This window comes from Mustelus asterias, chromosome 4 (genome assembly GCF_964213995.1).
Source record: "Mustelus asterias chromosome 4, sMusAst1.hap1.1, whole genome shotgun sequence".
In the NCBI taxonomy this organism is placed as follows: domain Eukaryota; kingdom Metazoa; phylum Chordata; class Chondrichthyes; order Carcharhiniformes; family Triakidae; genus Mustelus; species Mustelus asterias.
The window spans coordinates 26,484,776-26,512,060 of NC_135804.1; the positions used below are offsets into that span (position 1 = coordinate 26,484,776).

Below are 27,285 nucleotides of genomic sequence, written 5' to 3' on the forward strand. Positions count from 1 at the left end.
TTTCTTGCAGTCTTGGGCAGAGCAGGAGCCATACCAAGCTGTCATACAACCAGAAAGAATGCTTTCTATGGTGCATCTGTAAAAGTTGGAGAGAGTCGTCGCTGACATGCCAAATTTCCTTAGTCTTCTGAGAAAGTAGAGGTACTGGTGGGCTTTCTTAACTATAGTGTCAGCATGGGGGGGACCAGGACAGGTGATCTGGACATCTAAAAACCTGAAGCTCTCAACCATTTCTACTTTGTCCCATTGATGTAGACAGGGGCATGTTCTCCACTACGCTTCCTGAAGTCGATGACTATCTCCTTCGTTTTGTTGACATTGAGGGAGAGATTATTGTCGTCGCGCCAGTTCACCAGATTCTCTCTCATTCCTGTACTCCGTCTCCGCCATACACCACTACGGTGGTGTCATCAGCAAACTTGAAAATCGAGTTCATGGGGAATTTGGCCATACAGTCATTGGTGCATAAGTAATATAGTAGGGGGCTGAGGACACATGCTGGTGGGGCACCGGTATTGAGGATGATCATGGAGGAGGTGCTGTTGCCTATCCTTACTGATTGGTTTGTGGGTTAGGAAGTTCAGGATCCAGTTGTAGAGGGAGGAGCCAAGGCCCAGGCCACAGAGTTTGGAGATGAGTTTCATAGGAATAATGGTGTTGAAGGCTGAGCCGTAGTCAATAAATAGCAGTCTGACATTGGTGTCTTTGTTATCTAGGTGTTCCAGGGTCGAGTGCAGGGCCAGGGAGATGGCATCTGCTGTGGACCTGTTACAGCAGTAGGCGAACTGTAGTGGATCCACGCATTCCAGGAGGCTGGAATTGATTCGTGCCATGACTAACCTATCGAAGCACTTCATAATGATGGATGTCAGAGCCACAGTACGATAGTCATTAATGCACGCTGCCTTCATGCATCTCGGTCATTATGGTGAACTGCTATGCTCTCTGTGACATGGGCCTCACCTGAAACATTGCTCATCGGGGAAGAACCAACAGTTGAGAGGGGAACAAAAACAGAAAATGCTGGAAAATCACAGCTGGTCTGACGGCATCTGAGAATAGAACCAACATTTCAAGTCAGGGTGACCCTTCATTAGAGCTCAACAAAGGGTCATCCAGACTCGAAACATTAGCTCTATTCTCTCTCCACAGATTTTGGTGAGAGAGGAAAAGAAAGAGGAGGCAGAGTGAGATGATGCTGAACATGGGTTCCCTCTGCACAGGGAGTCTGCTCCTCCCACCTCTAGGGAAGATGACCTTTCCCTCATGGCATCCAACATCATCTAAAAAAAATCTTAGCCCCCTCCAGTGTCTCACTCCTGGATGGAATTCTCTCCACTAACCCTGTCGTGATGTTGCTGACCATTTCCAGCATTTGTGTTTTTTTTATTTCAGGATCTGCAGAGTTTTGCTTTGGTTTTAAGATTAAAATTAAACCCGAAGTCACCCAAGCTGAACATCTGTAACTTTAAAACTAGGAAAATAAATCCTGAGCATCATCACACACGGGCTTCAGAATAGGTTCTTCCACACATCCATCCTCCAACAGAAACCATGAGGAGCCATCAAAAAGTCAGCCGAAATATAACATCGTGGAGACGGCACAGACAGTTTAATTATAGAGAGAGCTGCTTAATAATGCTTTACATTACAGTCAACAAACAACCTGTCCGACAGCGAACTCCAGCGGCAGCCCAGCATCGACCATCTTCTCCCGTACCAACATGGCGGCCGGCAGCCCAGCAGCGACCATCTTCTCCCGTACCAACATGGCGGCCGGCAGCCCAGCATCGACCATCTTCTCCCGTACCAACATGGCGGCCGGCGGCCGGCGGCACAGCAACGACCATCTTCTCCCGTACCAACATGGCGGCCGGCGGCTGTGTTGTTGTTGTATTGTGTTACATGGATTTGCTTCCCCCCCGCGCCCACTGGTCCCCCACATTAAAAGGATCCGGGCATGGTTCCATCACCGCCCCCCCCGGTGACGACACCGCCACGCGGTGATCGCACCACGGTTTTGATTGGTCCATCCCGGTTACCCTGGTGACTGCCGAGTGCGCGCGCCTTCAATGATTGGCGGAGCGTTCACCTGCCGCGAGCCCCCCACCCAATGAGCGCGGAGCGGTGGGCGGGGAGGCGCGTGGGGTGAGTGGAGGCCGGCGGGAGAGGCGCTGACTGACAGCGGCTGGTGCTGTGTTCCACACGGCTGAGGAGGACGGGAGAATGGTGCTGGTCAGCTGCGCGGCTCCTGTCAACATTGCTGTCATTAAATACTGTGAGTATTCCACACCGAACCCAGGCTCAGCCTCTGGGTCCTTAGCCTCTGGGTCCTTACCCTCCTCAGTGTGACATCCACCTGGACTGTGGGGCTAAACTGGAGGGCAATCTCTTCCAAAGAGCTGGCACAGGCACAGCGGGCCGAATAGCCATGCTTTAAGCTTCTATGATGCTTTATTTGCTGCTTGCGTGCACCTATGTCTTTTCTAGGCTGTAAAGTGTGCAGTGCACTCTAACCTAACCGCTGAATTGGGGTTTTCTACAGTGTGGGACCTATAGTAAGGAGTCTCACAACACCAGGTTAAAGTCCAACAGGTTTATTTGGTAGCAAATGCCACTAGCTTTCGGAGCGCGCTGCCCCTTCGTCAGGTGGAGTGGAGAAATGCTCACAAACAGGGCAAACTCAATTTACAGAACAATGATTGGAATGCAGTCTTTACAGATAATCAAGTCTTAAAGGTACAAACAATGTGAGTGGAGAGAGCGTTAAGCACAGGTTAAAGAGATGTGTATTGTCTTGTTAAATGTGTATTGTTAAAGAGATTGTATTGTGGGACCTGTCCAGTCGCTTTGCGTTAACAGTAGCTGTGAGGGGTTAACAGTGGCTGTAACCTAATTTTAACTGAGGTAAAGTGAACTTTATCATTTTGAAATATCAGCCCCCCCCCCCCCCCCCCCGCCCCCCAGGTAGCCTGGTGGACTCTGCTTAATTTGATTTGATTTAGTATTGTCATATGTATGGGGGTACAGTGAAAAGTATTGTTTCTTGAGTGCTATTCAGACAAAGCATACCAAGAGTACATAGAGGAGAAAGAAAGGAGAGAATGCAGACTATAGTGTTACGGTTACAGAAAGGATGAAGAGAAAGATCAGCGTAATATATGATGGGTCCATTCAAAGATCTGATGACAGCAGGGAAGGAGCTGTTCATGAGATGGTTGGTATGTGATCTCAGACTTTTGATCTTTTTCCCGACGGAAGAAGGTGGAAGAGAGTATGTCCGGAGTGCGTGGGGTCCTTGATTATGCTGGTTGCTTTTCGGAGGCAACGGGAAGTGTTGATGGAATCAATGGGTGGGAGGCTGGTCTGCGTGAGGGACTGGGCTATGTCCACAACCCTTTGTAGTGTCTTGCACTCTTGGTCACAGCAGGAGCCATACCAAGCTGTGATACATCTGGAAAGGATGCTTTCTATGGTGCATCTGTAGAAAATGGTGTGAATTGTAGGCGACATGCCAAATTTCCTTAGCCTTCTTAACTATAGGTCGGTGTGGAGGCACCAGGGCAGATTGTTGGTGGCAGTTGACTCACACATACTAATATTTAAAATTTCATCTACGTTCCAAGCACATTCCAAGAACATGGCTTTGCCAAATACCAAATTGTTACTTCAGCGTTGCAGATGGCTTTCTGGTGGGGATTGCAGAGTTTCTTTTATGCTCAAAGCAAGGTGGCTACATGATCTCGATGGGAGGTTTAGAGTCAAAAATGATTTGTTGGTCAACTGTTTTCTTTCATTGTTTGTCTTGGGTTGTCATCTTTCTCTGGAATGGGAGATTGAAGATGGAATGGTACTTTGCCAGGATAAAGGGATTGTGGGAAGTTTTAAGGAGACACCTGGTAGTGGAGAAAAGAAGCTGAAGGTTATTGTTGCTTTTCAAGATGATTTTGAATTAGTCTCATAAGGCTTGTTGGCATTTTCTGTGGACCAACCAGATCTGATGATGGATGGTTGAGCCAGTTGTCCACTAGATATGTTTAAGTCCACCCCTCATTGTACATGAGGGAGTGAAGAATGAGATACTTCGAGAATGGAAACATTTTGACATGACAGAGGTATCAAAGGTGCAGGTAAGGGTGGAGAAGCTGATGGATGGACACAGAGTATCATGGTGATTGGATTGCGAAAGAATAAATGGATGGGAGTTTGAAAGTGCAGTTGTACATGACATAAGGAAAATATTTTTTCCAGTAGACATGGGAGGAAACAGGTTTGAAAGAGAGGTAAGAGTTGTGTGTGGTGAAGGAAACAGTGAATTGGTTATAAATGGCCTTCTCTGTGATCAAGATCATGGGAATTGATAGATCCAGTGAGATGGCATGATCAAAGAGCTGGCTGTGAGTATGGTGAGAAAGTATACATGGAGGGAGAGAAGTGAATTAATTCAGAGGAGATGGGACAGAGGCACTAAGTGTAAAGGTTATGGCAGTATAACTCAGTGAAAACCTGAGGTGTAGAAAATGAGGACTTTAAAGGAACTATGAGGAAGTATGGAAGATGATGAGATTGTTAAAGCAGGAGGGTTAGCAGAGAAGTTGGGAGAAGGGGCTAATGTGTGACAGTGATTAGGGCTACAATTGAACATCTCAAGTTTAGGACTAAATAGTCAGAATGCATTGCAATCATCACTAATAAAGTTGCGGATGGAAAGGGTCTTAGTCACAAGTAAATGGACATTCTGGAGGGATGTTTACTGCCCTTCTGGCAGAGCCCTGGAGGGTCAGCTATAGGAGACGTGATTGGGACCTGAAGAAGGTTGATGAGGTGAGCCCCCAGAGGCCAATATTAATGGAGCATTTGGGGTTCTATCTCTAAGTAATGCCACACTGGGTTCAGAAAATTTCAAGAAAGGCACATAGGAGATGGAATTTTCCCATCCCGCCCACCATGGGAATTGTAGTGGCCGGACAGAATCGTGCAAAGGCCTGTTGACCTCAGGCGGGATTTTCCAGTCTTGGAGTTTATAATGATAATATACCGTCAAGGCAAGAGAGTCAGACTATTGGACATAAATAGAAATTGGTGCAAAACAAATTCATAGTAGATACCAGGAAAGATCTACTGAGAATCTAAAGCTATTTTGCTTCTTGCATGTAGGGGGAAAACGAGATGAAGAGCTGATTTTGCCAATTAACTCCTCACTAAGTGTAACACTACACCAAGATCAGGTAAGGTTTGAGACTATAGGATTTTAACAGATCAAGGGTAGAGTTGGTGGGTGCCAGAGCATTTGCATGCCTATTTGCATGGGGATCTCATAGAAACATTTAAAATCCTGTTGGAACTGGACAGGCTGGCTGCAGGAAGAATGTTGGGGAAGTGCAGAATTAGGGGTCAGTGTCTGAGAATAAGGGGTAAGCCATTCAGGATTGAGATGAGGAAGAACTTCTTCACTCAGAGTTGTGAACCTGTGGAATTCTCTACCACAGAAAGCTGTTGGGGCCAGTTTGTTAGATATGTTCAAGAGGGAGCTGGACGTGGCCCTTGTGGCTAAAGGGATCAAGGGGTATGGAGAGAAAGTGGGAGTTGGTTACTGAGTGCATGATCAACCATGATCATACTGAATGGTGCAGGCTTGAATCACTCTTGCACCTGTTTTCTATGTTTCAAACCTGAACCCGGTTCTTGTTTGACATCGGCGCTTTGCTTTAACTTCCAGCTAAAGAGATCCACTGAAATCCACAAATGGCCTAATGGCCAAAGATGCCTTCTATTGTGTTTCTAAATCGTACACAAAGCTCAAGGGCAATTAGGGCTGAGTAATAAATGCTGACCTAGCCAGCCACGCCCCCATCCCACGAAGGAACAATGATCCCTGGCCTCTGTTGAGTCAACTGACTACATCCAGGGCAACAAATGAATGTTATTGGCCTTGGCTCCTGAGCAAGACAAGAGACAACTCGAACAGGGTTTGCCTTTGGGTAATTATGTAGTGACACCTGTTGGGAACTATGTAGGTGTGTGTGAGGACCAGTCCGGACTCAGTCATGACAATAGCAGTCAGACCATTGCTCCTGGTTTTAACCTTGCACGTGCAGAATGGCCACATGATTGAAATATTGATAGTTTTACAGCAAGCCTCAGTGCCTTGATGGGCACAGGTTTTGAGGAGTCAGGAGGTGAGACAGGATTCCCAGCCTCTGACCTGCTCTGATCATTGTTAATTGTTAGGCAGTATAATGGTTCCATACTTGTCTCTGCTCAACCTTGACTGATTTCACACCACTTGCTTTATAGTTATCAAATTGGGTTAATTGACTAATGTACTATAATTACTCGATCTTTGCAAATAACTAGTTTGTAGATTAGTTAGTTATCAAACATGACTTTTCCTCCAGAGGCTAGTCGGATATATTCATATTAGGAATACCATCGGAAATTCAATGTACACCCTGTTTGACTGAAATATGTTTAAGCCTTGGCACTAGTACCAGAATACAATATTTTAATGAATATCCCTTGTAAAGCGTACAACTACAACAGGGCTACAGGTATTTCAAGAAAAGTTGAGCCAAAACTTATTTAAAATTTTTCCCAATGTTGACCTATGAAATTACATAAACTTACAGGATGCTCTTGTATGAACATTACTTGCTGTGCACAAAATTGGCTGCGAGATGTCTTTCTTATATTACAGCAGTGACAATTAAAAAGCACCTAATCAGGCGCAAAACATATTGGCATGAGGTGCTGAAAGGTGCTAAATAAATTCAAGCCCTTTCTAAATTAAGGATTGGTAGTGATAGGACATTTGAAGAGGTACTTTGATCGATAGATTGATCTATCGAACTAATGTCGAACTAAGAACTAATGTCTAGTTGTTATGTAATAATGTGGATGAATTTCTGTATTAACTGTATGGAACTCATTATTCCTATAGCTAATAGTATTAAGAAAGATGTCTTGTGTAAATGGTTATGCATCCTCATGATGAATTTTCCCAATTTCACTTCACCTATTCTTCCTTTTTTTGTGATTTTAGTTAAAAAGTACAACCACAGTTGCTGCAAGTCGAGATTTTAAGGAGGATAGAATATGGCTAAATGGAAAAGAGGAAAACATCAACCACCCAAGGCTGCAGTCTTGCTTAAGAGAAAGTGTGTATCCATTGTGCAATCAAAACAAGGTTTCTGAAAATCGCACTATAGCAGTAGAAAATCTCCTGTTCATGCCTGACCTGTATTATAAGGTGTTGATTTTTCTATGTTAATCATATGTTAATGCACACTTTCTGCTTTAGTATGAGCCAGCTATGTGTTGGTACAAATAGCTATCCAAAACAAGGAAGAGGTAGGCATATTTTTTGAGGAAGGAGGTTATGGATAACAGACAGAGATGCCGCACAGTTCCCCTGTTGATTCCTGTAAAGATGCAAAGGCAAACAAATTGAATGCTGCTGTCACCTTCAAGGCCACTAGCAGGGGGAAGCCTCCAATCTCACATGGCATCAGGTCTTCATGAAGAATGTGATATACGAGGTCTCTGGACAATCGCAGGATTGCCTGACGATAAACCCTCAGTGTGGTGAGTTGCCTTCACTTGCTGGGTCACTCTTCCTTGGCCTCCTGTTCATGCCCAGGCTCCCCTTGGCGATGTCTCCCAGGAGGTGCCTCCAGCTGGAGCTGAGTGCACTGGCACCTTTGTTGTCTTCCTTTAATGAGGACTCTGAAAAATGCAGCATTGAGCCCTGGATCCATTCGTGCTTTTGCCTTCTCGCTGAAAGTAAACGCTGAAGAGAACAATGGTTAAAAGGTGCAGAAAGTGACTGAGATCAATGGGAGATGTGGGGCTGCACAACCTTGGGAACCTTGACTGCGTTGTGTCTGACACAGCCTTACCCCTGAGATACTCGCGCACACACACACAGATGAGCAATATTCCATTCCAGAGATGTGATATCTGAAGCTCTCTAGGGAATGATAAGGTGTGAATGAAATGATTAAACCAAAGTAGCTCTGCACTCCTCCATTTCTTTGAAGTGGCATAGCAATGACCTTTCAGTTGCTTGTGGCCAATGAGTGGAATCCATTTGGTTAGTTAACCCATACTTGCCCTTTACTAATGGGGTGGCTGATATGATGCGCCTCTGCTCCGTTCACTATTGCCTTCACTCTCCAAGGCTGCATTCCAACCATATGATCTGTCAGTGTTGAGACTTTGATGTGAGGCTAGTGAGTTCTGTCTATCCCTTTAACAGTGCCAGTTGAAATAATTGGCTTTCAGTTGCTTCCTTTATAACTGACTTGGATCCTGTCCACTGTAGCGGTACCAAAATGTGAGTGTGCATCCCAAGATGGAGCTCCATATCTCGGTGTAGCGACCATTCCACGCTGCCTCATATCCTTCCCAGACAAACTGATCTTACTTTTGTTTTTGCACAGGGCCATTATTCTGGGACCTCACAATGGTGTTGCTACACCTGTACTTCAGGAACCAGTTTGACCTTTCCTTCCTCACTATCCATCTGCCTCTGATTTACCATTTACCCGGAGGCTTCACTATGTGCAGGTAGAACCCCCCCCACCCCCCCCCCCCCCCCCCCCACTAGCCATTTTCCAGCTTACCCCATAAATTCAGGACCCCATGGTCTCGTGGTGCTCATTTGAACTTTTTCCCCCATACCCCAAGCCTATCGCCTGCAAAGTGCCCATACCCCATGTGGACCCCTACCTACCCCATCTGGAGGCGGTGTGCAAAGTAAGGTACTGAGATGAAACCTCCATGAAAGGTTCACCTACACCACTCCACCACCCCCCTCCCCCATATATGCCTACCTCTTCCCTTTTACAGGCTGTAGATGCCTCCAGCGACCATCACAGTTCCCTCTGCAGCCCAGTACAGATCCTGCCAAGTCCAGGGTCATTGACTGTAGGATGGTCCTGCATACCCAGCTGTGTTTTTTCCTGTGGAGCGCATGTCCTTTGCCCCTTCCTGCAGCTGAGGTACACCATGCTTCCAATGATTGTTCCTGTTGCTCTTCTGCACTGCCTCCTCTCTCTGACTTCTGTCTGTGAGGCCTACATATCCCCTGGACCGCCTGTCATCTGTGACTCCTTTCCACTTCGCAGGAGGAATCTCTGCACCTTCTGACTCCTGCACAGCTTCTTTCCCCATTTTCCCTCCTTGTGCGTGCCAGCCCCACCTTCACCTTGCATCCCTCCCACGACCGAACTTCAGTTGGTCTAAGGGTAGGGTCCATGACCAGCCGCAGCACTGTGCTGTCCTTCAAGACCAGCTCGGCCGGAGCTGAATGCCACAAACCGGTCTGCTGCAGCAGAGAGGCATTCAGCACAACAGGAGCAACAAGGTGCTGTGCCGAGTAGGTTATGTATGTTGGATTCAGCTCGAAGTCTCAAGTGAACTGAGGTTCACCTTCTGCATGCCGCTCTTTTTCAAATGGGTTTGAGGCCGACATCATTTCTCGCTCCCGCTGGTGTGACACAGATTGGAAGGCATGGGGAGATTCTGGCCAGCAGCTGTTTTAAGGAGCATCATGAGATGAGAGTGAATGCAAATGGTGTTCATGCCACAGACAGTGGGAAAACCAACCCGCCATCAACCTGCCACTGGGACATTTGCAACCTGGCTGGAATGTTGGATATCCCACCACTGCTACCAGCGAGAGCGGGCACTTAGTCAAACCTATGTTCACTGCGATGGGACCAGAGAATCCCAGCCACAAGTGGGGTCAGAGAATTCCGGCCCACGTTTTAACACTGGCAATTTTCCAACTGTTCTGGATTCTCTGCTCCTGCCCCCGCGAAGCCCACTGTGGGTGAGTTGGGAGAATTCCACTCATTGGAGTCTCATGCAATATTTACAAGTTTATCACAATCAATAACTCAAAGAATGCGCTGAAACCGGTGTCTTATTGTACTTTATTAGACCTCTGCTGTTGCATAGATGACCCTATTGAGATCTTGTATCAGTTTAGAATTTCCCTGGAGTCAATTGGCAATCCTCGGGTTATAATCACACACCAGTCAAGAATCCATTTAAAAATACGTTTTCAGCAGTTCATATGTCCATTACATATTTTAAGGCCACTAATAATCATATTTTTCCTTGGATATGTAAGGGAATAATGCATAACCTCAGCCCAAAGATGGTAATTAAACAGAAGCGATTCAGTGGTAATATTGAATATGTGGTGCTCTTTGTTTGCATTGCAACTGTTTCTGGCAGTGTTTACAGAATATGTAACACTGCCAGAATGGGTTGGTTTTAGACATATTTCTAAAATGATTAAAGTGTGATTTGTAATTACAGAAGTACTGGGATCTGCAAATATTCATGAATTTGGAATTTTCTTTTTTCTTCCCCCCCCCCCCCAGTCCGTCGTCTGGCAAGAAAAAGAAGAAGCAGTGGTGATGGGAATTCTAACACATTAACACTCCACCATAAAATTCATATCTGCTCTGTAAATAACTTTCCTACAGCTGCAGGTCTGGCATCCTCTGCAGCAGGTTATGCTTGTTTGGGTAAGCAAGTTGGGAGACAAAATATAGACCTTTGTAACATGCATTCCAGGTAAAACAGGGGTGGGAATTAGTCTACACCAGAATAGAGAGGTCCCAGGCTGTCCAGAAATTAGATCCTGGACCTCGGTTACATCTTTACAGCCTCACAAGCAGTTGACAACAATTTAAGTTCAAACAGTTAATATGATTCAATTTTGTTTTCCTTTTTAATCCTTTGATACATACTTTTCCAAAATTGATGCTATGGCACTTCCAATAGTGTGGCACTCCCCTAGTACTGCGCTAAAGTATAGCACTCCAGAACTTGAACACAAAAACTAAGCCTGAGATACCAGTGCAGTATTGAGGGATGGCTGCACTATCAGAGGTGCTGTCTTTGCGATAAAATGTTAAACCAAATCTGCCTACTCAGGTGAATGTAAAAGATCCCATGGCAATATTTTGAAGAAGAGTAGGGGAATCACCATTATGTCTTGGCTAATATTTATCCCTCAATGAACATTATTTAACAAAGTGGATTATCTGGCATTCTCCTTTTGCTCTTTGTGGCAAATTGACCGCCCCATTTCCAACATTACAATGGTGATTACACTTCAGAAATACTTTGTTAGCTGTATAGCACTTTGGGAGATCAAATTGTCATGAAAGGCGCTATGTTAATGGAAGCCTTTCTTCCTATGTTTTGATATTTTACCAACTGATGTTCCTCCTTTGCAGTCTACACACTTGCCAAGCTGTATGGCTTGGAAGGAGAGCTGTCTGAGATTGCTCGCCAGGGGTCGGGCAGCGCCTGCAGAAGCATGTACGGAGGGTTTGTGCAATGGATAATGGGAGTGAAAGAAGATGGGAGCGATAGCATTGCCCAGCAGATTGAGCCAGAAACTCACTGGCCAGAGCTCCGAATTCTTATACTAGTGGTGAGTCTGTGGCAACCTGAACAAAGCCATTCTATAGAGTCGGTACGTGTCTTGGTTTTGCGTGTGTACAGGAGACTGCCTTTTTAACAATTACACTTGCCTACATTCACTTTAAACACGTGATTAGCTGGAGAATGTTTTAATAGCTTCGAGTAGGTTGTGGAAAATTGGGTGTTCTATGAAAATGTAAAACATTTTAGCCACCCTGTTTGAAATGAGCATAGAAGGCACTGAAAAAGAATCAGAAAGTGCTAGGGAGATTCAGCAGGTCAGGCGTCATGTGAGGAGAAAGGGTAGAGTTAACACTGCAGATGTATAAACTTTTGCCAGGCCTGAACGATGAACAATGTAGAAGGAAGAATAGAGCTGGGTTTGTTTGTTTATTATTTATTTATTTATTAGTCACAAGTAGGTTTACATTAACACCGCAATGAAGTTACTGTGAAAATCCCCCAGTCGCCACACTCTGGCACCTGTGCAGGTACACTGAGGGAGAGTTTAGCATGGCCAATGCACCTAACCAGCATGTCTTTTGGACTGTTGGAGGAAACCAGAGCACCCGGAGGAAACCCACGCAGACACGGGGGAAAATGTACAAACTCCACAGAGAGTGACCCAAGCCAGGAATTAAACCCGGGTCCCTAGCGCTGTGAGGCAACAGTGCTAACCAATGTGCCACCCACTGGGTAGAGGGGACTGGAATATAATAAATCATGGTCTGTGATTTAGGTGGCGAACAGATGATTAGATGACAGGAGTAGGGAATGATGATTTTTTAAAAAGCAGCAATATTCAGATAAATCAGAGAAATGAAAGATATAGCTGGAGGGGTGGATTTTCATATGGTTGCTGATCAGTGAGCAGTGATGACTGAGAGAAACAATTGCATTACAGACTGCACTAGTCACCATTTTCGTAGTATGCAGTAATTCATGTGTGAAAGTGAGTGAATGAACGGATTGCTTTGGTAATTTTGTAATTAATAGAAGAATATAGAATTGCTTCCACATTTTGTTGATGTAATATGCAGAATGCTTGTCTCAATGTTTGGTGTAAGAAAGCATCAGTACTTTTTTAATGTTATTTTGCTGTAAATCTTCATCACAGAATGGAAAAGATACAATAGGACTGGTCATATCTTGAGAAGGGAGGCGAAGGCTGCATCTGTATACTCGTTTGTTAGTGAAGGACCCTTAAACATGGCACATTACTAACAGAGAACTTTGTATTATGCCAAGACTCTCAGGGGTAACAAGTTGCTATTTCCTTGAATCATGAAAGAAATTGCTTCACCACCATCCCAACTCTTTAGAGAATTGACCAATATGCCCTATTACAATCATTTAATGTTATTGGATATTTCATCCTAGCAACCCCAACAATGTGAATCAGCTTACAAGTGATTCAATCAATAACTTCACAGAGTCTAGTTTTCAAACATCATGTATCTTCTGTTGCATACAACAATCAGTTATCAATCAGTCCTCTCTATGGACTGCCATTATCAGCCTTTCCGCTTGTTTTTGTGGCTATGACTCATCCTTCATTCCCTCACCCTGCAGTATCAATATCTCCCGCTTTCTATGCCTTTTAGCTTTGACAAAGGATCGTCTGGACGTCAGCTCTTTTCTCTCCTTACAGATGCTGCCAGACCTCCTGAGATTTTCCAGCATTTTCTCTTTTGGTGGCTTTTAAACAATCAATTATTATTCAATCTGAAGTAATTTTTTAAATATATGGTAGTTTATTTGTCGTCTTAAAGAAAGATGAAAAACAACAATTTCAAACATCAACTCAACAGATCTATATCTGAGGTGCTAATGCCGATCAGAATTTTTGCACTTTACAATTTGCCTCATTTTTCCCTCTCTCCCAACAGTCCTAATGTTGGCCCTAAGTAGCTACTACTCTCAGTAGGTATGTATTTCAGCTTTGTGACTGTTAGTGTCATTAGTACATTAGTTGTTTTGTTGCTGAAATATAAATGTTGTGATAGCCCTTCAGTGGACAAATACATGTTGCCATGTAAAGGTCACCCTAAACCTATACATTAGAAAATTATTTGTGTAGCTCTTTCTCTCCATGGACTTGCTTTCTTTGCCTTCATTACAATCTTATTTTAGAGACTACAATTATACTAAACTCAGTTTTAAGAAAATAATCATCTGCTGTCATGCTCTGGCCAACCTAGGTTCATTTAAAATCTTCTGATTCTAACCTGTTCTAAATGGCCTACTTTCGAGTGTTCCAAACTCCTGTGGTAATGAACGTGTCTAGAAGCTCAGCTCCTTTTTTGCTTCTTTTCTAGGTCAGTGCGGAAAAGAAGCCTGTCGGTAGTACTGTTGGGATGCAAACCAGTGTCAAGACCAGTCCATTGTTGAAGGTGAGAAATTCATTCATTTGAGCTGGAGTATTAGTAATCTTGTTCTGCTCAGACACTCCATATCGATACTAGTCCTCCACCTCAGCTGTAGTCTTAATCCCACATGCTCACCCTATTCCATTTGTTTTATTTCCCTTTTTTTTTCAACCACTTATCTAACTTAGTCTTTAAATGTGGACGTATTCCAAATGCTCACAGCCCTCTGTATTAAAAGAAAATTGAAAGGGGATTCAGTATAAATGGCCTAGTAAAAGAAGGGCCCCAAAAAGGGCCCCAAACGTAACATCAATTGAAGTGGTAACAAGTTGGATAGGAACCCAAAATGCCTAATGGTTATGGCAATAATGGTTAATTATGTCATTGTCACAACTATGCTACGGCACTGGCAACTGAGTTCAGATTTCGCCATGTCAATGTTGTGAAATTGAATTCAAGAAATCTCGTAGCCCTTGGGCCAGCACCACTTAGGACCTTACACTTACAGAGGGATATTTTCAAGCCTTTTTTCTGGTCTGGATTCAACAGGTGGTTCCTCATTGTGAAATTAATTCTTTTATTATGCTGTAAGAATACAAGTAAACTAGTTCCTTAAAAAAATGATATGACAACCACGACCATCTCGAAGGACAAGGGCAGCAGATATCTGGGAACTCCACCACCTGGAAGTTCCCCTCCAAGCCACTCGCCATCCTGACTTGGAAATATATCGTCATTGCTTCACTGTCTAAGAATCTGGAATTCCCTCCCTTACAGCACTGTGGATGTACCTACACTAACCACATGGACTGCAACGGTTCAAGAATGTAGCTCACCATCACCTTCTCGAGGCCAATTAGGGATGGGTAATAAATGCTGGCCCAGCCAGTGATGTCCACATTCCTTGAATGAATTAAAGAAAGTAATCTGTGACTTTTCAGAGATGATTGGTGGCGCGGGTTACGGAACAGGTCTGGAATTGTTTTGCTTCTCAATTGGAAGAAGATGATGGAAGGTTATGAGTGAGTGTCTGGAAGGGTAAGTAGAGGAAAGCAGTTCATTACTGAAAGGGATTTTTCATTTTTTTGTTTTTCAGTACCGTACTGAAATTGTTCCAAAACGAATGAAGGAAATGATTGAAGCGATCAAACGGCAAGATTTTGAAATCTTTGGACAGTTGACAATGAAGGACAGTAATCAGTTTCATGCAACATGCCTTGACACCTTCCCTCCAATCTTCTATCTCAATGATATTTCCAAACGCATCATTAACCTGGTACATAGATACAACTCCCACTTTGAAGAGACACGGGTAAGACATGGACAGTTTTCCATACCAGTAGCTGTGTGCGAGTTAAAACCTGTATATGCAGCTATTCTAAACTCCACTCATTTCCCAAACTCAGGGTAATACATGAACACTTGACGGAGAATTGAGAAAACTGCCTTTTTTTTGCTCATTACTGGTTCTGATCAGCTAGCTTCTAGGACATTTCACGTTATTCCAAAGTGTTGTAATGTCCTTTCAATTTTGGGCCTGAATTGAAATCTAATTGGGATAAAAGTCCTGTCTGACTCCAAGAAAAATGTGAGACCCCAATGGACATGAATGCATTCAGCAAAGGCTTTTTTAAAAAATCCCTCTCCCTAGCTAAAGGGACAATGTCTATGTTTCTTGACTCCAGCTCCTAAAACAATGACTATTTTGAGCATGTGCTAAACTCCACAGACTATCCCATTGGACAATTGGTTTGATCTTGAAAAATAATGTAAGAAACTTTCTTGTAAAAGATTGATTATTCAATTGGGCAAGGGAAAACAGCCTGGAGCACTTACAGAACTTAATTTCTTGTCTTTGTGACTAGTCTCTAGCTCAAATTAGCATATTCTTAAAGTCAAAACTGATAATCTGAATAGAAATAGCGAATAATAATAATTGGTGCCAAATTGTCTTGATTAATATAAATGTTCTGCATTTTTTATGTTCTGTAATTTCTATTCATTTTAAGCATCCAAATCCTATTTGTTAGCAAGAAGGGAGAGTTGATTCATATATATAAAATCACCAAACACATACAAGATGAACTCTTCTTGTGCTGTTTGTCCCCTTTTCCATTCAAATCCCATCTCTAAACTACAACTTTATAGAACCTTCACAGGAACAGTGTAGAACAAAACCCTGAATCTCGTAAGGAAATAATAGGTCAAGTGACCAAAATCTTGGTCAGTGAGATAGATTTTAAGGAGGTGGAGAGTCAAAACACATTGTTCTGAACCAAGGATGAGGGTCACAGATTGTGACAGTACGGAAGGCTTCAGCTCCCAATTCTTGTCTTCGCTTGCAATTATGTGGCTGGAGTTTTATTGTGCTTCACTCTAGGTGGCGTATTGCACTTGTCAGTTGGAACTTGTGATGTTCTGAAGGAACACCATACAGTATTTCACCAGAGGGCAAACGCACAGTATGTCCTAGCCACAGCAGGAAGCGACAAAATAAAGGGTGTGAACAGTTTATCGTTTACGCGAGTATAAATTATACATGAACTCTGTGCACTCGGCACAGCCATGGCCTGCGCTCAAAGGCTCTGATTATTGGAGCTAAGTGTTCCTAAAATACAAAGTAATTTACAAATTCGTGTTATCTCATGTAGATTCAGTTTAGAGCTCCTGTTTTCAGTTGTACATTATCTTATTTTACTGTGGAGAAATTGCACCAAATAATTCCTTCAAAAAGCTTATATTTTAAAATGTAAGTTTTATATAACACTCAAGAATTGCCTGTCCTGCCAGCTAAGAAATACACTGACACTAATTCAGCTGATAGTCCATGCATTTCAATATATTAGGAATTCAACTGGTTATGCAGCATTTAATTTATCTATTTGGAACCTAATGGAACAATTCTTCTCTTACATTAAAATACCATCGATCATAACATAGAAGTTGACCTTTGAAGGTTTGAAAAATCTTTCCAAAAACAAGGTGTCAACTTATACGCTGAGCAGAAAATGTAAACCGCCAGTGGTGCTGCAGAAGGACCCATTTCTGTTAATTGGTCACCATATGTAGTCTGCTCTGCCTGGACGTGTCTTGATCTCCCACACATCGGGCAGGATTTTCCGATCCGAGAATCCTACAGTGCAGAAGGAGGCCATTCGGCCCATTGAGTCTGCACCGACCACAATCCCACCCAGGCCTTATCCCCATAATCCCATGCATTCACCCTAGCTAGTCCCCCTGACACAAAGGGGCAATTTAGCATGGCCAATCCACCTAACCCGCACATCTTTGGACTGTGGGAGGAAACCCACACAGGCACTGGACCCAAGCCGGGAATTGAACCCAAGTCCCTGGCGCTGTGAGGCAGCAGTGCTGGCGCTGTGAGGCAGCAGTGCTAACTGCTGTGCCACCATGCTGCCCCGATCCTGCAGCAGGTGAGCCCCGAAGGTCCGGCCCACCCTCTTGGCAGCACAGCCCGTATTGCCTGATCCCGTGTACCAATTAAAAGGTGAGTATAACCCTGAACATGTATCTCAGCTAAAAAATTGAGATCAACTAAAGAGAGTATAGCCCTAAACGTGCATTATCAGAAAAATGGGGTGTTGACTATATGCTAACAATGGGCCCAAACATGCATTTTAGTGCCAAAATAATTGGGTCATCTTAAAAACGGTCAACTTACATGATGCAATCCACAGTAACTGCTCACCAATTATAAACACCATTATTTTGCCCTTTAGTTCATGAAGAACATTGAAACTGAGGAATCGAAATGCAACCTTGCGATAAAAGCTGTAATTCATAATATTCCAAAAATATACAGATATTCTGTAAATCAGACGGGCTTCTCATTGCTTTTTGATGAAATGTGGAGCATGTTTGTTTCTCATCTGCTTTTGTTTACATTAGGTAGCGTACACATTTGATGCAGGTCCCAATGCAGTCATTTATACACGAAAGCAGCATGTGGATGAGTTTGTGGAAGTTGTGAAACATTATTTTCCTCCTGAAGAAAATGGAGAACAGTGAGTTATGTGTTCTTAATGTAAAGCTCTGCACTGTTGCACATGGTGAAAATCTGTTCTTTGCTCTCCTGTATCTGTTGAGGGAAGCTTTGATTTTAGCAGCCGTTGTTAAAATCGTATAGAAGGAGAAAATGCTTCTCGAGCCTGCAGTTTCAACATTTCATTACAAATTTGCAGCTGTCTGGTTCCTGAAATTTCCCCAACCTCAAATACCAAATGTCATGACTGGTTTTGAACACGTGGCTGACGGTACTAGCTCAGGTTTGCGCAAGCTCCTTCCGTCTTTAAGAAAATTGTAGAGCTATTAAATACAAATGTTGCCATGGTGCAGGAGGAAGTTGAGGTGACACCTCATTTTATGGGTGGGATTTTCCAGCCCTTCCCGCCAGTAGGAAGTCGTCCTGTGGTGGCTTCCCCGGTGGCGAGCAACGCAAGTGGCCATTGACTTCGGCAGGACCCTCTGCCAATGGTGAGCTGCTCCGTTGCTGGAAAACCAGCGGCAGGGTATGGCTGGAAAATCCCAGTCTACATATAGTTAAGGCCCAGGCCAAAGACTCCAAGGTGTTTTGTGAAGTTAGCCTAGATCCTAAGTTTTACATTTGATTTTGGCATTGGTGAGCATAAGGTGCTTCACTCCAGGTATGATTCCAGTGACCCACTAGGAAGCTTTTATCAAACGGAGTTTATTTAAGAACGCAGTTAGAATATAACTAAAATAATTAACATAACTCTTACCAATTACAAGACTTAAACATGACACAGTATAATTCTTAACAGCCAGATACCTCTGTTGTTCCAATTTAAAAGCATTACCCTCATAGACATACACCCGTCTTCAGAATTAGCCAGCTCATGTGATTCTAGATTTCCAGTTTTTAAACACCTATGGACAGAAATCTAAACAGCAGTTTTCAGAGAAGGATATATCCTCAAGGCATCAAAACAGAGAAGTAAATCTAGTCTTTAGCAGCTTCCAGTCAGATAACCTGACATGTGAATCATTCCAATCAAGCTCTACTCTGCAATTCCAGGGAAACATTAATACAACAGAATACTGCATTAGTTCCAATTAAAACAAACATGGTACCAATTATACTGCTTCAGTAACAATAGAGGATACCAATTATGGACAGAACAGCTCCAATAAAATGCCAGGGACTGCTCGAAACATCCTGCAGAGAAACATGATTAAAATACATTTCTTAAAGGCACAGTATCATAATATATATTTGAAACTCCAAAACTCAGTTGTAAATCATTAGTCATATGACTATATAGGTTATAGACTGATGGCAGCACATTCAGCCCATCGACTCAATGTTGGCTCTCTGCAGAGAAATCCACTCCGTCCCATCCCTACTCTATCCCCCATAGACTTGCAAGTTCATTTCCTTCAAGCACCTATCCTATTTCCTTTTGAAATCATTGATCATTTGCTTTCACCATCCTTGTAGGCAGCAAGTTCCAGGTCATTATGACTCACTGCATAAAGAAGTTCTTCCTCATAGCCCCTTTGAATCCCCTACCTTTCGACCTTTCATCCGTATCCTGTAGTCCTTGTGCCATCAGTTAATGGGAACAGATTTTCTTTGCCTATTTTATGTAAACCTGTCATAATCTTTTACACCTCTATCAACTCTCTCCTCAGTCGTCTTTGCTGCAAAGAAAACAACCTCAGCTTCTCCACCCTAACCGCTAGCTAAAATGCCTTATCCCCAGAACTATGCTGTTTTCCCCCTCTGCACCATCTCAAGGTAAATTTTGATCAATGAAATACATCCATATTAAAATTCTGAAGCTTGAAAAATGTCTTCACCCAAATTGATGGTTTATGGAAAATATTAAGTGGGCGTATTGGCCTTTTAATTCTCCCCCTCACTTCAAGCTATGCTGATATAAATAAAGGGATTTGTTTGGATACTTGCCAGGAAACAGAACCCTTTCATTTATCCATCTGCCGATGACTGCTTGTCAGATTTTGAAAGTCCAGGTGGCTTTCTCTCTTTGCATACTAAATTCCTTTCTCAAATGAACAATTGGGAAGCTGTACTGCTCAACATGACTCAGTCCCCTTTATCTGCAAAGTATTTATTACATTACAGTATATAATAATCATAAGGTTCTTGGCATTCAGCAGTCAAATTCCAGTAAGGATGTCAGGGTTGCAAACATAGTGTAATAGATGATGAATGAATAAGGCATTCTGTTCTTTCAATTCAACAAGTGTGATGGGAAAAGTGGTGTAGGGGAGGCAGTGGCGCAGTGGTGCTGTTGCGGACTAGTAATCCAGAGAGCCAGGGTAATGCTGTGGGTCCTGGGTTCAAATCTCACCGTGGCAGAATTGAATTCAGTAAAAACCTGGAATTAAAAGTCTAATGATGACTATGAAATCATTGATTGTCGCAAAACCCCATCTGGTTCACAGCTTTATGCACAGCAGGCACAAGTCAGAAGAGTGATGGAATACCCTCCACTTGCCTGGATGAGCGCAGCTCCAACAACACTCAACACCAGCCAGGGCAAAGCAGCCCGTTTGAATTGCTACTCCTTCCACAGACATTCACTTCCTCCACCGCCGACGCACAGTAGCAGCCACATGTATCATCTACAAGATGCACTGCAGCAACTCACCAAAGCACCTTAGGCAGCACTTTCCAAACCTACAACCACTACCATCTGGAAGGACAAGAGCAGCAGACACATGAGAACTGCACAACCTGGAGGTTTCCCTCCAAGCCACTCACCATCCTGATCTTGGAAATATATCAGCGTTCCTTCTCTGTCACTGGATCAAAATCATGGAACTCCCTCCCTAACAGCACTTGGATGTATTTACCCGACAGGGACTGCAGTGGCTCAAGAAGGCAGCTCACCACTACTTTCTCAAGGGAAATCGGGGCTGGTCAATCAATGCTGGCTGAGCCAGTGACGCCCACGTCCCGTAAAGAAATTCTTAAAAGGCCGGCTGGGCTTGCTGGTTAAGGGGCATGAGCAAGGTCGCTGGCAGACTGGCAGCAGTGGGGGCAGGTTCGTGCACCATGGATCCACTGGCATTCCCTGGAGAAGTGTCTCAGCAGCTCTCATTATCTGATGGAAGACAAATTGTTGGCCAGCTGTGAGACGCTGTGTGCCCTTTGAGCTCTGAGACCCAGTCTTGATGGCAGTGATCTGAGCCTGCATGGCAGCAAGCATGGATCTCAGGACGAAAGGCTGAGTTCCTCTGGAGCACTCAGATGTTGCAATGGGAAAGAAAACATTGGCTTCCAGATGCTGCATCACAGGGGGGCTTGCAACTGCTGTCATGGAATTGTATATGGAGCAGGAGCAGGCCATTTAGCCCCTTGCACCAAAAGCTTGTTGTGCAGCCAGTCCCAATGGGACCTCAACAGGAATGGTGACCCCATGCCTGAAAATGAGTGTCCTGGAATTCCCCCAGCCCCGGGGTTTACAGAAGGCTATACTTGGAGTTTGGGTTTGTGGGTCCATAGGAGATGGTGCAATGATGTGGTGGTGGTGGAGGGAGGGGCCACGGAAAAAGGAATCCCAAGTTGAGCAAAAAAGAAAGTAAAATCCCTAAAAAAGAGGAAATAGCATTGCTACAAAACATGTTCTAAAATATAATGACCAAAGAAATGAGGATTGTTTTAAATGCAAATAGACTTTGTCATTGCACAATAGGACTTTTAAAAATAACCAAGAAAGAAAAACAAATGGAGCTGCTGGACGATACAAACTGCAAAACGGATTATTTTATTAAACGCAATCCAGCAATGCTAGAGCCAATAAAACAGCAGTGCCACTGGGGCTGTTAGAGAGCTCGATTGCTGCTATTTCAAAGGAAATGATGATGTGGAGATGCCGGGTAAACACCCCAGTCCAACGCCGGCATCTCCATAGAAACCCTACAGTGCAGAAGGAGGCCATTCGGCCCATCGAGTCTGCACTGACCACAATCCCACCCAGGCCCTACCCCCACATATTTTACCCGCTAATCTCTCTAACCTACGCATCCCAGGACTCTAAGGGGCAATCATCATTTGCTACCAAATAAATCTGTTGGACTTTAACCTGGCGTTGTTAAAACTCTTAGTGTATTTCAAAGGCAAAGCAGAGGTTTACAATAAAAACTGCAGCGGAAAGCTTTATTAAAAACTATGAGGAAATACAAAACATTGCACAACCCAGGCAATGTTATGGGATACCGACTGCAAAACAAAACCAGGCCCATGTTAAAGAGGTAGACTTTTCAATTGGTTTGTTTTCTCATAATTAATTAGGCAGTCAGCGTGAAATCGCGTTCCTGGACCAATTGCGAATCTCATTTCAATGTTCTGATTCAGCCTTTTACACCTCACTCCCAGCCTTTTGATTCCTTTTCTTAAATATTTCATTTTGGCTGAATGACTGATGTTGATGAAAATGTGCAGATGATGGGTGGAGTCTGAATCAATATGAAAGAGGGAACTGAGACATTTTGAGGAATTGTGCTTTATTTCTCCATGTTTTGTAAGAATCTGGTCTTTTTCTAGATTCCTGAAAGGCTTGCCGGTAAATTCAGTGTCTGTGCCAGAGCAACTGAAGTCCAGCATCCAGATGGAACCAGTTAAGGCTGGAATTCAATACGTCATCAACACTCGGGTAAATGTTTAATGCAATATCTTCATTGCTCTTTTGCTGGTTGGTTTAAGGATGCCCTTCCTTACGTGAAAGGTTTTGTCTAATCTCCCCCTTTTTATGTAGCAAATGTTTATCTAGATATCGTGGACTCTTGTCTTTCATCATAGAATCATAGAATCCCTACAGTGCAGAAGGAGGCCATTCGGCCCATCGAGTCTGCACCGACCACAATCCCACCCAGGCCCTACCCCCACATATTTTACCCGCTAATCCCTCTAACCTACGCATCTCAGGACTCTAAGGGGCAATTTTTAACCTGGCCAATCAACCTAACCCGCACATCTTTGGACTGTGGGAGGAAACTGGAGCACCCGGAGGAAACCCACGCAGACACGAGGAGAATGTGCAAACTCCACACAGACAGTGACCCGAGCCGGGAATCGAACCTGGGACCCTGGAGCTGTGAAGCAGCAGTGCTAACCACTGTGCTACCATGCCGATACTTCCCGATCAGAATGTTTGTCTTGTCTATTCCTTTTGTCATTTTGAACAATTTTCAATGGCCTACAACACAAGCCTGAATTATGTGAGGCTTGGATACCCCACTCTTCCCCCAGCTCAAAGGTCGCGGGTGGGAGGGGGCAGCCCACCAAACGGGCCACCAGCTGCCCTGCAGCCATTCAACAGCGACTCCACCAATAAAAGGCTGGTGGCAGGATTTCCACTCCTTAGAAACAGGAAATCTCCCCTCTCACTCAGAGAGCCTATTAAGGAGGGACAACTCCCGGCCCAACACCAACCAATACAGGGAAAGCTGCCAGGCTGGCCACTTGGCATAGGCTTCTCCCACTGCCAGTTAAATCTCCATGAGGCCCTTAATTGGGAATTACTTGGCCCACTGGTTGGCAGGTAGGTCAGTGCCACCCTCATGACTGATATAATTGCAGTGGTGGCAAGGGTGATAGGGACGCAGTGGGCAGACTAGCCACTGCACTTACCAAGCAGCCCCCCCCCCCCCCCCCCTTTAAACCCATTGGCAGAGGGCACAAAATCCAGTTGCTTTATTTTTTTCCTTATAACTCACACTCCTACTTTTGTTATAACCCTGATGTTGAGTGCACACTTTCCAGGGTTACCTCTGCGGCACCATCTTTCCCTAATTGGTCTATGTTTTCTAAGTTTCGTGAAAGGTTTTGTGGTCAGGCTGATGGATCAATACTGCTTCCTCCCCCAACCCCACTTTGAGTAGTGGTGTACCATCAGTTACCCTGCACAGGTCCTGTTACACATTGGAAAAATTGTGTTTAATGCCTTTACTGCTTCCTCACTAACCTGCTGCATTCAAAGCATTTCATCCCAGATATTAAACATGTTTTATCAATTCTATGAACTGTCTCTTTGTTAATATACATTCATCCCTGTTCTTGCTAAAAGAATCCTTTGAACAGAATGCAGTGAAGTTAGGTTGAATAATGTTAGTTAGTTCCAATTTGCTCTTGGATTGTAAGGAATTCAATGGTTTCTGTTCTTGAATAGGTGACATGAGGTTATTTACCCCCACCCCTGCCACCCCCAGTTAGATAAATTGGAATGAGTCCTTGAAAATGCAGATCAAAATTGCTTTGCTGGGTGGAGAAAGCCTGATGGCCAAATGTTTCTATGCACCATTTCATGCTTTGCTCTTTTCTGAATTTAGCATTTGTCTTGACATTCTGGGTTTTCTTTCCAAAGGTAGGACCAGGTCCACAGTTGATAGAAGACACCAACCTTCACCTACTTGGAGAGGATGGACTTCCCAAGCAATAGTGCCTGAAATATGCTCTTCTGCAATTGAATGGAGAGCTGTAAGATCTTTATACTGATTGCAATAAACTTGGCATTTGCTTCTGTGCATTATATTGCACATGCAGATCATCTCTGGTTTCAGTTTGTATCAACAAAGTACAAACATTTCTTCTGTACAATTTTTGGCGCATGAGATGCCTGATTTCTGAGTAAAGTACTAAAATCAGGTTTTGGCAGAAATTTGAGGTGTAGTTTGGACACTGCTGCCTATATACCAACATACCTGGCCTAGTAATACAACTTAAAATTCCCATCACCTGGATCTTGGTTCAATTAATAGTATATTTTTTGTCCATGACTCTGCAGTAAAAAAGGTACTGTGTTCATGAAGTGTTATCTTTTATCCAATATAGTTTAATGTAATTTGATTTCTGATGAAATCCATTTAAATCTTCATATCAAAAGCTCATCATTTAGTTTCCATTCAGATTTGAACGTCGAGCAGATAACATTGCTGACAAATGCTTCATTCAGATGTAAAGCACTGACTAACAAGATTGGTTAGCAGTATGTGTAGACGTTTTCTTGCCACTATTAATGAAATAGTGTATGTAGAATATTCCAATGAATCCCATAGCCTCATTGTATATTTGAATTCACGTCATTGTTATCAATGGTGGGTTCGAATCCAGCCATGGCAGAGGGTTGAATTTGAAAAATATCTGGAATTAAAAATCTACTGAGGACCATGAAACCATTGTCAATTGTCGGAAAAACCCATCTGGTTCACAAATGTCCTTTAGGGAAGGAAATCCACCGTCCTTACCTGGTCTGGCCTACATGTGACTCCAGAGCCACAGCAATGTGGTTGACTCTCAACTGCCCTCTGAAATGGCCTCGCAAGTCACTCAGTTCAAGGGTGACTAGGAACGGGCAATAAATGCTGGCCAGCCAGCAAAGCCCATGCCCCACAAATGAATTTTTAAAAATGCTGAAAGCTAAATCTGGGTGAGATTTGCATCTTAGAATTATAAATGCCATAGATTTAAATTGGCTGGAATTTTACTGCGCGCCACCTGCCCCCCCCCCCCCCCGGCCACCGGGCGGACAATAAGAAAGTCCGTTGACCTCGTTCAGGATTTTACAGTTTTGGGACAAGTAAGGCTGTAAAATCCCACCCATTATCTTTTGAACATTGTCCCTGAAACCTGCTGTAATTATTGAATTAATGCACTACATTTACCCAAATTTGGAATTCATTGCAAACCAAATCAACCTCAGAAACATATAGCTTGATACAACAGCTACAAAAAGCTTATATTTTTCACTTGGAATGGACCTTAAACTCTCTGTTGAGAACCACCAGAAACTCCAAGAACTCGAAACCCTTTTCAAAGCTAACTGAATATGATAAGATTGAGATGTGACTGGTCCGGAATGAAATCTAATAATGCCACTGGAAGAAAAGCTGTACCTTGGGTGTCAGCACATCACTGCGGTTGGGGAGTTTGGGGGGGGCAGGGTGGGTGGTGTTGGAGTGCATTTGCATGTTTTAGTGACTAAATTGGGACTTAGACATCTCTCTCTTCATTTTTCATCTGTTATTCTTTATAATGTGTAGTGATTTAAAGTTTATCTGCATTTTATATTACCTCTTTTCTAATTAGGGTATTTTACAAGTACCCTCATCTCACCGGCTGACCATCACTGTGTATCAGTCAACCTGATCTCAGAGCTTTGGCATTGTCACTTTTGGGAGAATATGCTTGTGGTTAGGGAATGGGGGCAGGGTTGGGCTTTGGGAATTTGGGTTCATTCGTCATCTGAATTCCCTGTGCCTTCAATACCATTTGTGGTAAATCCCTTGCCTCCACTTTTTCACTTAATATTTGGTTCATTTCAGATTTAGATTCATTATCATAAATCCCCAGTTCTATGTTCTACCTTCAGTTGGTGCACGTTAATTGCATACTGTGCCACTGAGGCACCTTGCATTGATTCCTCCAGTGTTTCTCTGATTTTCTCCTAATTCCAACATTGCTTTACTAACTTCAATTGTATAAACCAAACAGAATTTCTATTTATTTGATACAATACAGGAGCTGCAGACATTGTGTAGCAGAATTGATTGAATAATCTTTTCCAGATTACCACAGTGCTTGATCGATATATATTTATTATGATTATGCCTGGTTTTCTTCTATATTTAATCTTAGAAGTTGGTACAACTTACATTTTTCCTGATGTATTTATATACAGAAATCAAAGTAAAACATCAGGTGAGGGGAATGTTGTCAGTTACTAAGCAAAGAACATTCTATTTCCAAAACCCAGTTCTAACTTCAGGCACTTCCAGGCCAAATGTAGCACAACCTCGGTGCAGAGAAAAGCTTCTTTATTGTTGAAAATGTACCTTCATGCCAACCTCAGAAGAATATCATTTTTCACTTCTCCACACTTGGCATGTTTGGCCTATTTGATTTATTAAAATTGCTAAATTATGGGCAGTTTTATGCTCACAGTCAGTGATTCCATTTTACGTAGTATTCTTGGAGGCAGCAGAAAGAGGAGATTACTATTCCATCAGTCTGGGATGGATTCAAAGTTTAGCAGCCGCAATAAAGGCAATGTTCTAACCTCATGCAACTCATTAATTTTGTTGGAGAAGTGAGTTTTATAAGATGTCCAATATTCTCTAAGTGTTGAAACAATGCTTTCTGTGAGCTTGTTCAGAAAATAAATTGTTTACTTAAAATATATTTATGCTGGATTTATTATTAAAATTGCTTCATATTACTATCAGCCTAAGTATATGCCTGCACCCCACAGATTTTCAATTTTCTCACACACTGGCACAGTGGTTAGCACTGCTTCCCCACAGCGCTGGGGAGCCAGGTTCGATTCCCGGCTTGGCTCACTGTGCGGAGTTTGTATATTCTCCCAGCGTCTGCGTGGGTTTCTTTGTCTGCGTGGGTTTCTTCCAGGTGCTCTGGTCTCCTCTCTCAGTCTGAAAGACGTGCTGGTTAGGTGCAATGGCCATG

At 43.4% G+C, this 27,285-nt stretch overlaps 1 protein-coding gene across 1 annotated transcript; it reads left to right on the forward strand.

Annotated features, from left to right (window-relative positions):
• Window positions 1-2,016: 2,016 nt before the first annotated feature.
• On the forward strand, window positions 2,017-26,995 carry mvda (mevalonate (diphospho) decarboxylase a). Its single transcript, XM_078210698.1, has 10 exons — window positions 2,017-2,278; window positions 5,158-5,228; window positions 7,043-7,157; window positions 10,395-10,541; window positions 11,259-11,458; window positions 13,767-13,841; window positions 14,914-15,129; window positions 17,727-17,842; window positions 22,372-22,480; window positions 24,191-26,995. The coding sequence occupies exons 1-10, from the start codon at window positions 2,227-2,229 to the stop codon at window positions 24,263-24,265; spliced, it is 1,176 nt and encodes a 391-aa protein (XP_078066824.1). The 5' UTR covers window positions 2,017-2,226; the 3' UTR covers window positions 24,266-26,995.
• The last annotated feature ends 290 nt before the right edge of the window (window positions 26,996-27,285 follow it).